The sequence below is a fragment of the Filicampus tigris genome, chromosome 6 (assembly GCF_054856515.1).
Source record: "Filicampus tigris isolate MCC_2025a chromosome 6, RoL_Ftig_1.0, whole genome shotgun sequence".
Classification (NCBI taxonomy): Eukaryota; Metazoa; Chordata; class Actinopteri; order Syngnathiformes; family Syngnathidae; genus Filicampus; species Filicampus tigris.
The window spans coordinates 22425027-22438119 of NC_141222.1; the positions used below are offsets into that span (position 1 = coordinate 22425027).

General features: G+C 43.1%; 1 protein-coding gene across 6 annotated transcripts in view; it reads left to right on the forward strand.

The window, feature by feature from the left end:
- Positions 1–13050, forward strand: part of tnrc6c2 (trinucleotide repeat containing adaptor 6C2) — a 125788-nt gene extending 112738 nt beyond the window's left edge. For all 6 annotated transcript variants that reach the window (XM_086034299.1, XM_086034303.1, XM_086034304.1 and 3 more), the window contains 9 exons: positions 23–106; positions 377–662; positions 1784–1948; positions 2040–2231; positions 2309–2458; positions 2857–3072; positions 3872–3945; positions 4225–4364; positions 6049–13050. In XM_086034299.1, coding sequence (XP_085890425.1) covers positions 23–106; positions 377–662; positions 1784–1948; positions 2040–2231; positions 2309–2458; positions 2857–3072; positions 3872–3945; positions 4225–4364; positions 6049–6397 — 1656 coding nt within the window. In that variant the 3' untranslated portion in view covers positions 6398–13050. The remainder of the gene's footprint in view (positions 1–22; positions 107–376; positions 663–1783; positions 1949–2039; positions 2232–2308; positions 2459–2856; positions 3073–3871; positions 3946–4224; positions 4365–6048) is intronic.
- The last annotated feature ends 43 nt before the right edge of the window (positions 13051–13093 follow it).

Here is a 13093-nt window from a genome sequence, read left to right on the forward strand (position 1 = left end):
TTTTGCTTCCCTTTTTGTTCAGGCCTACCAGCGTTTACAAATCCAGCAGCAGATGATGCAGGCGCAACGTAACGTTTCCGGTCCCATTCGACAACAAGAGCAGCAAGTGAGTCAACAAGGCAGAAAGCTGCACCCACTCACAAAATCCTGCGATGATCAATGTGACCTACTTCTAGAGCATGACTGCGTGACCTGACTGCAAAATCGATTCAATCTTGCAACAACATGAGTGGATAGCGTATCATTGTCATGTCAGTAGTTGCTCAAGTGTTGCTTGTGTAGCTGACGTCTCGTTTTAGTGTTAATGCTTCCCACATGAGTGTTTCTGTCCCTTTCGTCGTCTTTTTACACTGCTGTGTGTCCTGCCCACCCCTAGGTCGCACGCACAATCACCAACATGCAGCAGCAGATCCAGCAGCACCAGCGTCAGCTCTACCAGGCGCTGTTGATGAAGCAGCAGCAGCAGCTTCCCTCTCATTCCGCCGCCTCTTCCTCCTCCCAAGCTGGTCTGCATGCCACCGGTGGCCACACCGGAGGCCCCGGATCTGCAAAATCAACCCTGGACCCTTTCACAGGCCCACATCATGCCCCGGGCCTGACCGACACTCTGCACACCAAAGAGCCGCTGTCTTCACCCAACGCCTACAGCACCTACCCTCTTTGTGAGTCTTGAACAAAGGGCAATTAAGATTTGTATTAGTTCAGTCATTGTTGATTTGGCCACATCCTTGGTAACCATGGTAACAGCGAGTCGAGGCTTAAATTTTGGCTTCTCCCTTCCATTACAATAGAACAATAAATGGAGATAATTGCTGCGGGTGAAGTGGTTGTTGCCTCAGCAGCAGCAGCCAAGTTGAAACACAATCCACATTTAACTGACTTACTTCTTGAAATAGTAGCTCATGGAGTTTATTTACTTCACAGGAGATCATTTTTGCAGCGTATTTGTGATAGAGGAGGCCTATATACGTTAGAATGAATATATTTTCATTTTACGGGCCAATTTCTCTTAAAACTCCATAAATGTCAAACTTACACAATGCCCTGTCTGCTCAGCACCGCTTTTTTTCTGAGGCAAAAAAAAAAAAAGTTGAAGCGTATGATACACGCAGCAATAACTTGAGGCAAAGTGGCACTACATTATGCCATTTATTATTTATGTGCAATATAATACTGTATTCCTGAATAGCATCCTCCATATTCTGGATATTGCATCAGTGAATGGTTGAGGGTTCTACATTAATAGTGGCCTGGGGCCACCTCGTGACTGTCGGGCCACCCCGTAGTGAGTGGGGCAGTACAGATTTTATAAATGGATATGATGAAATCAACAAGTTCTTGCTTTTTTAAATATTTAATATTCATTATTGTGAGTTTTAGACACTTAAATTGATCAATCATCATTGATATTTTTTACTGTGCCTCAAATATTTTTTTTTTGCTTGTCAAGTAAATCCTTCCATAAAGAACGGTTCAAACAAGATATAAAGGCCAGAAAATGTCATATGTTGAATATTGAGTTGGATTTTATCCTGCAAAATAACACAACTCGCAAAAAAAACTACATACATATTTTATTATTATTATTTTTTTCGATGTTTTTCTTAGTCTTTAATAATACATATTGCACTATACAGTATGATGGATATGGAATATACAGACAGGGCAAGTGTTGTTTCTGGCAGGGCCACCACAGTATGACCACCCAAAAGGGCTTCATGTAATGTTTTGTTGTATTATTTGTAAAATGATGTGTTTTTCAATTCTTGTATCCTATGTGCAGCTGGACTGAATCCAAACATGAATGTAAGCTGCATCGAGGTTGGGGGTCTGTCTCTGAAGGAACCCCCTCAGCCCCAGTCCCGCCTGTCCCAGTGGACGCACTCCAACTCCATGGACAGCCTCGGTGGCAACACCTCAAACCTGGAGAACAACCTCAACAAACACGGTGAGGCAAGCGTTCCGAGCTTAGGTTAAAAAAAAAAAAAAAAAAAAAAAAGATGGATTTAAGTCATTGTGTGTGTTTCTCCAAATCCTAGGTGCCATATCTGCTGCCTCTACTTTGGGGCCCCCTGGGAAGCCCTCACAGCTGGAGGATTCCTACAGCCCTTACAATCTGATGTCCAGCTCGGACTCCCCCGCCAGCGCCTTGGTACCCCCAGACAGCTGGGGCCAAGGCAAGAACCCCAATGAAAAGATCACCAACGGGACCAACATTAACTGGCCCCCAGGTGAGGACAAAGGCAAATGAGTAACGGTGCTCTTTGTCAATGTATTTGTGATAATCGACTTTATTTTGCACCCTCAGAATTCTGCCCAGGTGTGCCATGGAAGGGCCTTCAGAACATTGACCCTGAGAATGACCCCAATATGACCCCTGGCAGCGTCCCCAGCGGTCCCACCATCAACACAAACATCCATGACGTCAACAGATACCTTCTGCGTGATAGGAATGGAGGTACGGGCAGACATAAGATATGCTTCAAGTCTCTAATCAGCACAGCCAATAGCACAAAGTCATCTTGTTTTTTTTACCAATAAATGAAAACAAGGCAGTACGTACTGTAAATGATGGCATGCTACCTCAACACTGCAGGACATGTAGCTTTAACCTTGGTTGCTGTCTCAAAAACAAAATTGTACTCGCTTCCCCAGCAACAGTCTTTACCTCTGTCAACCACAAAAAGGAAGGCCTCACCTCAGATGTCAGTTAGCAGTTTCCGTATGAATTGTTGTTGTTTTTTTTGGGGGGGAAGGATAGTAGTTCAAGACGTGATGCTTGTATACACTCCTAGAAGGTTGTTATCTGACCTAATAACTCATCTGTTGTATTCATTCATCTTTGCTTTGTTGAAGGCAAACTGTCCGATGTGAAGTCCACTTGGTCCACGGGCTCCATAACCCAGAACCAAGCCTCCCTGACGCACGAGCTGTGGAAAGTCCCTCAGGGCCCGCGCGGCTCGGCAGCCCCGTCCCGACCCCCGCCAGGCCTCACCAATGCCAAACCTTCCTCAACCTGGGGGGGCAACTCACTGGGCCTGGCCCAGGGCTGGAGTGGCTCTTATTCCTCTGGTGAGTAAAATATTGGCATGGAATTTCTGAAAGGGAGAAATAATTACTTGAGAAATGCGGTTGTCCTTCATTACCTTTAATTGAGGTGCGTGGCAGAAATGTTTTTAAAAGTTAGAGAGACCCAGCTCTAGATCAGAGGCTACAATTTGTAGTTTTACATCCCTCCTGTGTATGCTGTCAAGGAAATATGACATTAAATCTACTGTATGCGAACTAAACTCTGCCCAAATGAAGCATATTAAGTGTATGTGAGTCAAAACATTTTTTTCTTGAAGGTGTGGCTAACAAGCAGCCCTGGAAAAACAATATCAAAATGAATATAACGGGAAAAAAATGAATAATGAACAGAGCAAATAATGATATTCCCTTTACAAATATGTTGCAGGACAGGACTACGTACTATAAATACCACAAAATTACCTGCACATGATCACTAGGAATTCTTTAATCAAACGTTAGGCAGACTCGGTCAAAGCGCAGAGATGACATCTGCTCTGTATCGATGGCTTATCTTGTTGAACATACCCTGCCGAACTGACATCCTGAGGTTGACCGGCTCTCAAAGAGGCCTTATATCTACATTGTTTCTCTAAACTGCTTGGCTTGGTACTTGTGCCCTTTAGAAAGAATGTTGGGGTGGGTGGCCCTTATTGGCAAAAAAAAAAAAAAAAGTAAATGTCAAAGGAAATGCCATATTTAAACGTTTACAATCAAGTATTTGCCATTTCGTTGAACATTTAGAACATTCATTTTATATTAAATGTGAGTCGCAAATCTCTTTTGGTCCTTATTTTAACAGAGGGAACCTCCTGGAGTACCGACAGCTCCAACAGGACCAGCAGCTGGCTGGTGCTGAGGAATCTCACACCTCAAGTAAGTATGTCAATCTGACCAGTTTTTTGAACAAGTGGTTCAAGTTGATTTAATAGCAGGTGTACGGAGCCATATTCGGTAAGCTTAAACTTAAATCCAAATGGATGCCAATCATGCCACAGTATAAAGCCATGCGATTTTGAGTATCGCTGTATTTCAGTGAATTAAAAGGAACTTCAAATGGTCACCCTGGCCTGTTGCACAAACAAATACACTTCACTTCTTTTACATACACGTCTTCTAACCGCCATACTTCTGCATATTTTGCTGGCTCTACAGATTGACGGTTCGACTCTACGGACCCTGTGCATGCAGCACGGCCCCTTGATCACATTCCACCTCAACCTGACCCAAGGGAACGCCGTGGTGCGCTACAGCTCCAAGGACGAGTCCGCCAAGGCCCAGAAGTCTCTGCACATGTAAGTGCCGGAAGCTGTTTGGGAATATCACACAAACATTTACAAGCCGTCTCTTGCTGCTCTCACTTCATTACAAATATGCCACAAGTTGAAGGGCAAGTCCGTTAGGAGAACACAATACCGCGGAACATCCAATGTCTAAGACAAGTCATCCTGTGACTCTAAGTTGACTTGAGTGTTGTTCGAAACCAGTTTTAAAAATGAATTGATTCCAGACTGAAGTTGTCGCCATACAATATTCAGTTACTGTGCTGCATGTAGAAAATAGAGAAGAACAAAATTAGATAAAACAATAATTACCCACTGTTGGGGGTTGAATGTTTTCAGATTTCTTTTTAGTCGATGCTAAGCTGATGCTAGTCGAGTGGACTTTGGCTAATCGATGACGATGTTATTTATTTATTTATTTAAAGTGGAAATCAACAACATGGTTTTTTTTTTTTCAAGAATATGTTCTATACAGGCCCACTATTTGAAACAAGGCATTCTGAAATATTGTGTTTGAGGAATCAGAGTGAATCCACCCCTTTTCAGCCATCTCAGGGGGCGGCCATTTTGTCACTTCTGTCGACTGAAAATGACATCACAGTTGCTCAGGGCTCAGGTAATGACGTAATGACCAATCACAGCTCACGTGTTCCAAAGCTGAACCATGATTGGTCGTTATCCGAGCCCTGAGCATCTGTGATGTCATTTTCAGTCGACAGAAATGACAAAATGGCCGCCCCCTGAGATGGCTAAAAAGGGGTGGGTTTTGCTGCTTAACTCACATTCCACAAACAATATTGATCAGAATGCCTTGTGTCTTGCTTCACTCACTGTTCTTGTACACAAAAAAGCAGTCCAAATGTGGGCAACACGTCACCCTTAATTGTTTTTATAATGATGGTTAAGCTCAGTGTGCGGTAGTTAGCACATCTGACTCACAGTTGAGAGGTGTGAATGTTGTCTATAAGCGCTCTGTGTGCAGTTGCTTGCGTGGGATGTCTGTGGTTACTCCAGCTTCCTCGCACATTCCAAAATTAGCCGCTTTAAACCTGACAATGAAGACTAAAAATGGTCTATGGTTGTGAATGAGAGTGTGAATTGGGGCTGAACAAATCGACATGGCAGTGTAGTAAAATGGAATTTTCAAATCGCAAAAGCTGCAATTTGGAGGAATAAAAATGCTTCATTTCGGTTAGTCAGTAGGCCTGATTTCTTTTTTGGGGGGGGGTATCATTTACATATTCATTTGTATAGATAAGTACTTAAGAAATGGAGTCCACAGGTTTACATATCACTGACTTATGTTTACGACACTTGTTAGGTTGAATTTTGTGAAGTTGACGTAGTCAACGCTTAAAAGACTGCAATTCAAAGTGTTTGGAAAGTCAACAACTCTAAATGAAATAGTTAAGTAAACTGACTTTCATATTAATTCATGGCTCATTTTGCCTTTATAAGCCTAACTAATAAAATGAAAAAAAGAAGTATAGTAAATCTGGTATTGTTTATTATAATATGGATGAAAAAATGCATGGGAAGAGCATTTTGAAAAATAGTCTCGTAATAAATGGCAATCGCTATATTGAGGGGAAAAAAATAGCAATTCGATCATTTTATTTCCCCAAATCGTTCAGCCCTATTGTGAATTCTCATTTGTCTCGGGACCATTTGAGTGACCCCCGTTGTTTTGTGTCAGGTGTGTGCTAGGTAACACCACCATCCTGGCAGAGTTTGCTGGCGAGGAGGAGGTGAACCGCTTCTTTGCACAAGGCCAGTCGCTGGCCTCAAACAACACCACCAGCTGGCAAGCCAACCCGGGAACCAATCAGAATCGAATGGGCGGGGCGGCGGCGTCCCACTCCATCAGCCAGTGGAGCACGGGCGGAGGCGGCAAGGCCGGCGGAGGCGACCTGCTTTGGGGGGGCGTGCCCCAATACTCCAGCCTGTGGGGGCCTCCGGGCGGGGACGACGCCCGCGTGATCGGGAGCCCCACCCCCATTAATACCCTGCTGCCTGGAGACCTGCTAAGTGGGGAGTCCATGTAGAAGGATGCCACAGTCCAATACAGCCCCACCACTACATGGAGGTTCTCCCAACAGGAGCAAAAAAAAAAAACCCCAAGCAAATCATGTGGCGATAATCAGCACCATTTTACAACTTTTTTGCAACTGTGAATTGGGAAACGCAAGGCTCGCCAGGCCTTCGGTTTCATTTTTGTTACTTTTTGATTCCTTTCATTTTGCGAAACGGAGAAGAAAAAAAAAAAAAAAAAGAAAGAAAAAAAAACGAACTCACAAACACGACACAGAGAAACCTTTTTGAGTCTTTTTTATTTTTTAGGAGAAGCAATCAAAGCTGCCATCTACCTTTTCCCTCCAAGAAGAATCATCCCAGACAAAAAGACTCTCAAGCGACCATTCCCAGCACGCCCGTGGCCAATGATGTGGTTGGATGACCTTTACTCGTTACTCTTTGTTTCTCAGCACTAATATTAGCCTTAAGTGCTCACCAGGTCCTTTCCAAACCGCCTTTTTTGTTGATAAACTGAAGAAGCAGATGGAATCTTGCACAGTTTTTGACCTCTTGAGCCAGCGCCGCGATGACTGACGAGCAACTCTTATTCGGGAGGCCCCGGGCTCCTCGGACTCTCCGCTTCTTAGACCCTGACGGCCGGTTCGTTGTTCTCGATGTCCGTCCCCCAATATATAAGCTCTGAGCAACTGCGGCGGCGCCCAATCACTGACGAGATCCTCGCGGTCACCTCCAGTTTCACTCACTGGTGCTTTGTGGAATCTTCTACACCGTTTCTGGAAGTGTCGTCGCAAGGAAAAAAAAAAAAAAAGAGAAAGAGGACGCGGCTTTAACTCTTTTGAACGTGACGGTTTACATTGTGCAATATACACCGTAGAACTCTCTGTCCGTCCCGTTGGAGCTGGTCGGTTTTTGGAACTTGAAAGACCGTTTTTTTGGTTGTTTTTTTTTTTTTCGTTTTTTTTTTTGTGGGGATTCCCTCCAGAGCGCCATTGGAAAATCTGTGCAAAGCAGCGGCAGCTTGGACTTCAATGCACACTTTTTTTGTCTGCGTGCCGCACCCACAGCCAACAAGAGACTGGATCCACTTGGACGCCTCTGGGTGTCTGGCACAATACCAAATAAAAAAAAATAAATTAATTAAAAAAAAGTGGGTAGAGGGGGCGTATGGGGTTCTCCCAATGCAGTAGACCTACGAGTGTTCCTCGCGGACACACGGTAAGGCTTCTTATCATAGCACTTATGAGGAGCTTGTGGCTTCGACTCAATAAAGAAACAAATCAAAACAAGACAAAAGCTCTGACGAAGGGAAAAACGCGACTGGCACCAAGTCGTCTTCGTGAGGAATGGGAACAATTCTTCAAGTGAAGCTCACTTAACTCCAAAATGTCCAAGCCTCGCTCGCTCGCTCCGGAGACTGAGCGTGGACGGTCATCGGGGGTGTGGGAGGAGCAGCGCGGAGGGGGGCGGGGCCGGTGCGGCGTCCACTGAGTGCCTCTCTGCTGTGGTCCGCCGCCGCCCACCATCCCGCCCCTCCTCCCGAGGTGTCCGACAGCAGCACTTCCTCCCCCGGGCTCCGTCTGGCAATAACCAGACCGACCCTTCTCCTCCTCCTTCTCAGTTGTTACAACGCAAAGATCACTTTAGCTGGAAGATCTACTAGTCATATTTCTGGATTGTGTCTTGTTGTCGTTTGTGTGTGTCCACAGTGCGTGCGTGCGTGCGTACGTACAGTACGCCGCGGCTGCCCGAAGGAGCCTCTCACTGTTCATATGCAGAAACACTTTTGCTCGGAGGTGCCTCTGTGTGCTCATCCTGTGTAATGAATGCAAAACAAGGATCAATACTATTGATTGTCTATTGCTTTTTCAGCTGATCGCGCTTTTGTGTTGGACAGTATTCTGTAGTACTTCCAGGTCCGGGGGTGGTTATCATTATTTTGGTCCAAGCTGCTCCGCCTGCCTACAGGTCGCCCATTGCCTAGCTGCTACGCTAACCCCGCTAACCCCCCGCAAAAGCAGTCCCATCCGGTAGCCCCCACCCATGCCCCCCCCCCTCCATGAGGCACCAAGGGCCCCTTGTATCTGTTTCTATGCAAAAGACGAGAAGCCGGGGCCCTCTTCAAGCGCGCTAACCCCCCGCCCTACCCCCCACCCCCACTCCAGCACTGCTCCCACCCCTACTGTGAACTTCACTACGGCCGCCATTTTCTCTAGACATTGTCACTAAAGTGGAGTAGGAAGACTTTATCAAAGGCTCGTGTCCAGACTTGATCTCAGGGTTGGGGTGGGGTCCGGGGGGGGGCTTACACCGAGTACCACCATGCAGCTCTCTCTCTTTCTCGCTCTATGCGACTGTCTTTTGTTCCGGTGTACACACACCTCGCGCATTGAAAAGATGCCAATGTACTGTGCCAACTTCAATTTGCTGAACAGAGCACTTGTGTTCCTTCTTGAAAGGAATCTTTTTGGGAGGGAGGCAGGGGCAGCAGCATCACACCCTGAAATGACTGATTTTCATTTTTTCTTTTTTTTTCTCTTTGTTTGTGGGACAAACCCGACGCTAACGTTGCGCAGGGGGAGGGTTCCAATTTGCTACCGTGCACAGTTGATGATGGGTAATCCCGGGTACATATTTTTTTAAAACCAAAAAAAAAAAAAAAAACCACACAAAAAAACCAACCTTACAAATCACATTTTAACATCATTTTTATGAAGTTTGACATAAAAATCTTGGAAAAAATGCTTAAAAGTGTAAATGAGGAAAAAAAAAAAAAAAAAAAGGATATATGATATGTTCAAGCTCTGCACTTCTAGCTGAAACGTCTCCGGTCGTCACGTTCTGCTAACACCATGAACAAGTAGACCCACGACTGGGGTGCCTTTTGTTTTATTTGATTTGTTCTGTTCTGTTTTACTGTGGATGCTCTATTTATCTGGTCATTATTTTGTGTTGACGCCCTGCTCAAAGCGGGCCCGATTACGAACTGTACATTTCCACTGTATCCGAGTCGGTGAGAGGTACAAAGTCTTAAATCGAGAAGGAAAAAGGGGGTTGGGGGTGGGGTGGGGTGGGGTGGGGGACAAAGGCTACCTTTCAGGACACTGCGTCCTGCAGCACACGAGCAAAAATCACTATTGCCTGTTTCTGTAAAACTGCCTTGATCCAAGAAGCTCAGACAGACCCAATAGTCCACCAGTACCACGCCCAGAAAGTCACAAGGGGCTTTCCCATGCTGCACCAGCATCCAGAGGCTCTCCTCTCCACAGCTCTCTTCTCCATAGCAGTACATGCCGTATACATATACTGTATACAATACGTATGTATATATATGTATGTGTATATATATAAAAGTGTGTATATATATAAATGTGTGTGTATATATGTATATATATATATGTGTATATACACACAATATATATGTACGTATATACATATTTATATGTGTATATACACATATATACATATTTATGTATGCGTGTGTGCATTTATATATATGTATATGTACACACATACTGTACGTATATGCACGTGTGTATATGTGTATCAATCAACACCTCGGATGGTAGCCTCTCAAATGTTTTATTTGTGTCTGCGAGGTTGAAATGAAGATGAGCAATACGTATTTCCCCCACACATGCGCACGTACACGCGAAACATGCGAAGGAAGCAATTTGGCTGCAAAGGAATACTTGATCACACATTCAGCACATTCTGCTTTTCAACCACATGATGCAGTATATGTCAAAGCCAGTGTACTATTGTGTGCGTCTTTGTTCATTAGCCCGCCCTGCAGCGTAGAGCATTTCCTAATTTAAAAAAAAAATAAAATAAAAAAAAATCACATATCCAAAAAAAAAAAAAAAAGTTGAACTTGAATACTTGAACGACGTAGTACGAATGAGTATTTGGGCCATGCTCAAGAGATTTTTTTTTTTTTTTCATGACTTACTCCTTCAAATTTGAAACTTTATAGTCAGCTTTGTGTTTACAGCTTTATTCTTGTAAGATCATAACTTTATTCTCAAAAGATACCATTTAAGATGACAAATTGTGTCAAATTATGAGTTTATTGTAGGAAAAGTCAACAATGTTCAACAGATGAAATGTTCTTTTGTGTAACTTTATTCACAAGATTGTAAGAAAAAAATAAGACTATTTACGGTATTCTGGTCTTATTTTTCATTTATTTTTATTCAGAAAAAAGACGAGTCTTTCCATCATTCTCTGAAATTGATGAGAAAAAAGGTCTGCCGTTGCAACTATTCTCGTGCAAGATTGCAACTATTCTCGTGAGTTACAAATAGACCTTTCTGAAAACAAACACAACTTTGACCTTATTTTTCTTTACACTCGAAAAACAGCTGAGTTCAAAACAAACCAAATTGGGTCAAAAAGGAACCAGTACAAGTTTTTGTGTTATCAATTTAACCCAAAAATGAATGAATAACCCAAATGGGCTTTTCACACCATTTTTTGGAGTTAAATAAAAATAACCCCAAAAAGTTGGGTCGGTCCCTTTCTGACCCCCATGTGGGTTTGACCCAGTTCTTATAGTCTGCAAAGGTTTGATGTTTCCCCTTGAATCCAAAAGACTTACTGCGTTCTAACTTTAAAGTGTCGATTCCCCTTATTTATCCTACTAATGGGGTGAGGAGGTCACAATAAAGTTGCTGTTGCTTGGAGCGGCTGGTGAACGACCGCCTTATATACTAACCGGTCATTCACGTGCCCGGTGGCAAAACAGCTCGTTAGTGGCCACTTTTCCCGTGGAATTATAGACATATTACGTCCCAACATGACAACTTCTGTTTACTTACAATTTAAAAATGAAGAAGCCTTTTGGCCTGGATGATCTTTTTTTTTTTTTTTTTTTTTTTTTTTTTTCTCTTCTCCTTCTTCGTCGTCGTCTTCTTTGGAGACTGGCCCAAATACTCCTTGGTAATGGAGCGCCAATTATGTAATGTGAAGTCAGTAAAGGTCTCTCGCTCTCTCTCGCTTTCTCTCTTCTGACAACTAATTTGGAGAGGATGAAAATGCATTGCATTAAGTTACCAATCTTTCGGAGAGCGGGAAAAAAAGAAGTGCAAGCGTCATCTACGTTTGTGTGCGACGGATGTTTGAATGTCTGCCAGAAACTGTATTTTTGTTTTTGTTGTCTGGTTCTCTTCTAATGTTGCACTGAGTTCTTGTGCCCCTCACTCAGCTAATCGTAGTCAGTACGGGAGGGGCGACGGCGACAATTCACGTGTACATGTTTACTCAAGGAATTCATTTGTTTTCATTCGATCTGTACAAAAAAAAAGTTGATCTACCTTATAGTGGCTTTTATTGTGGAATAATCCCGATGCGGGGTTGTCATTGAGTATTGCACCATTTTTGTTTCAATAAGGTAAAAAAAAAAAAAAAGGTAAAAAAAAAAAAATATATAAAATTAAAAAAGAATATATAAAAAAAGGTTTCAAAATAAATAAAATAAGACAAAGAGGCAAGGCCATAGCTAGGTGTAGAAGGACTAGTGTAGCATCAAGGAGTAATGGAAAGAAAAGGGAGGCGAGGTTCATTTCAGAGGTGCCTATCGTTTGTGTTCCTGTCGTTTACAAGCATTTCATTTGTGTCACCTTCAAAGAAAATAGGAATTACTATGAGAGTAATGTTGTGTTTTGATGAGAAAATCCTCTTCCATATATGGACATGAAAACCTTGCAAAATGAGGATTACGTATGCTACTTTGAGAACTCTGGGATCGATCAGTGTTGTCATATTTCAAGTTCGGCCCTCGTTCGTTTGCGTCGATCGCTCGTTTTCTTGCACACTTGTTGTCGAAACATTCATGAATTTTGTCTCAGGAAGGCCAGAATTCCAACATCCCATTTTTTTTTTTTCCTTTCTTCCCCCTTCTCCCAAGCAAGCACTGAAGCTTTTTGGGTGAACTCTCAACTATGACGACAACAACAACGTTTGTATTGTAGCAAGTGACATATTTACCAAATAAGACTGAGAATCAACTTTGAATATTGAGAATGAAAAAGTGCTTTACATGTGAAATCTTACGTAGGGATTGCTTTACATTTGAAAACAAGGATCAATGGAAACACATTTGTTTGTTTTTGTTAGTTTGTGAGTGCCGGATATTCTCAATCATCTCTCCGTGTGTCCGTGTGACGCTTTTCAAGCAACAGAGAGATTTCGAGCAAAAGGATCATGATCTATGCACAAAAGTGGGAGGGTTCAGGGTTTCATGTCGGCTTCTTCTTTGACTAAATGTGCTCATGTAGTTGTCTTGTGTTAGCGGACCCTTATGACGTCATCATGCTGTGGAACCCTTCTTAACCAATGAGCGCTTGTCCTGCTTAAAGCACTGTGGGTGGGCCCGAGAAGAAGCCCATGATTTGCTTTTTGTTTCCTTGTCTTTTGAGCGTGGGGGTGGGGGGGGGGGGGGGGATCATGCGGGGGACTTTACCTTTGCCTTTTTGTCTTTACTTTGACACACACACAAATAATGGGAAAATGTCTGTAACTAAACTACAAAGTTGTGGCTTTTTAAATGTTGTTCCTTTTTCTCCTCATAGAATGTGATAAGACATGCACCAGGAAAAAAAAATGTTTCCATTTGGACTATGGATCTTCTTTCGGATGATATTAATAAAAACATTTTTAAAAATTACATTTTCTTGGCTGTTACTGGTTGTCTTTTTTTTTCTTCTTTT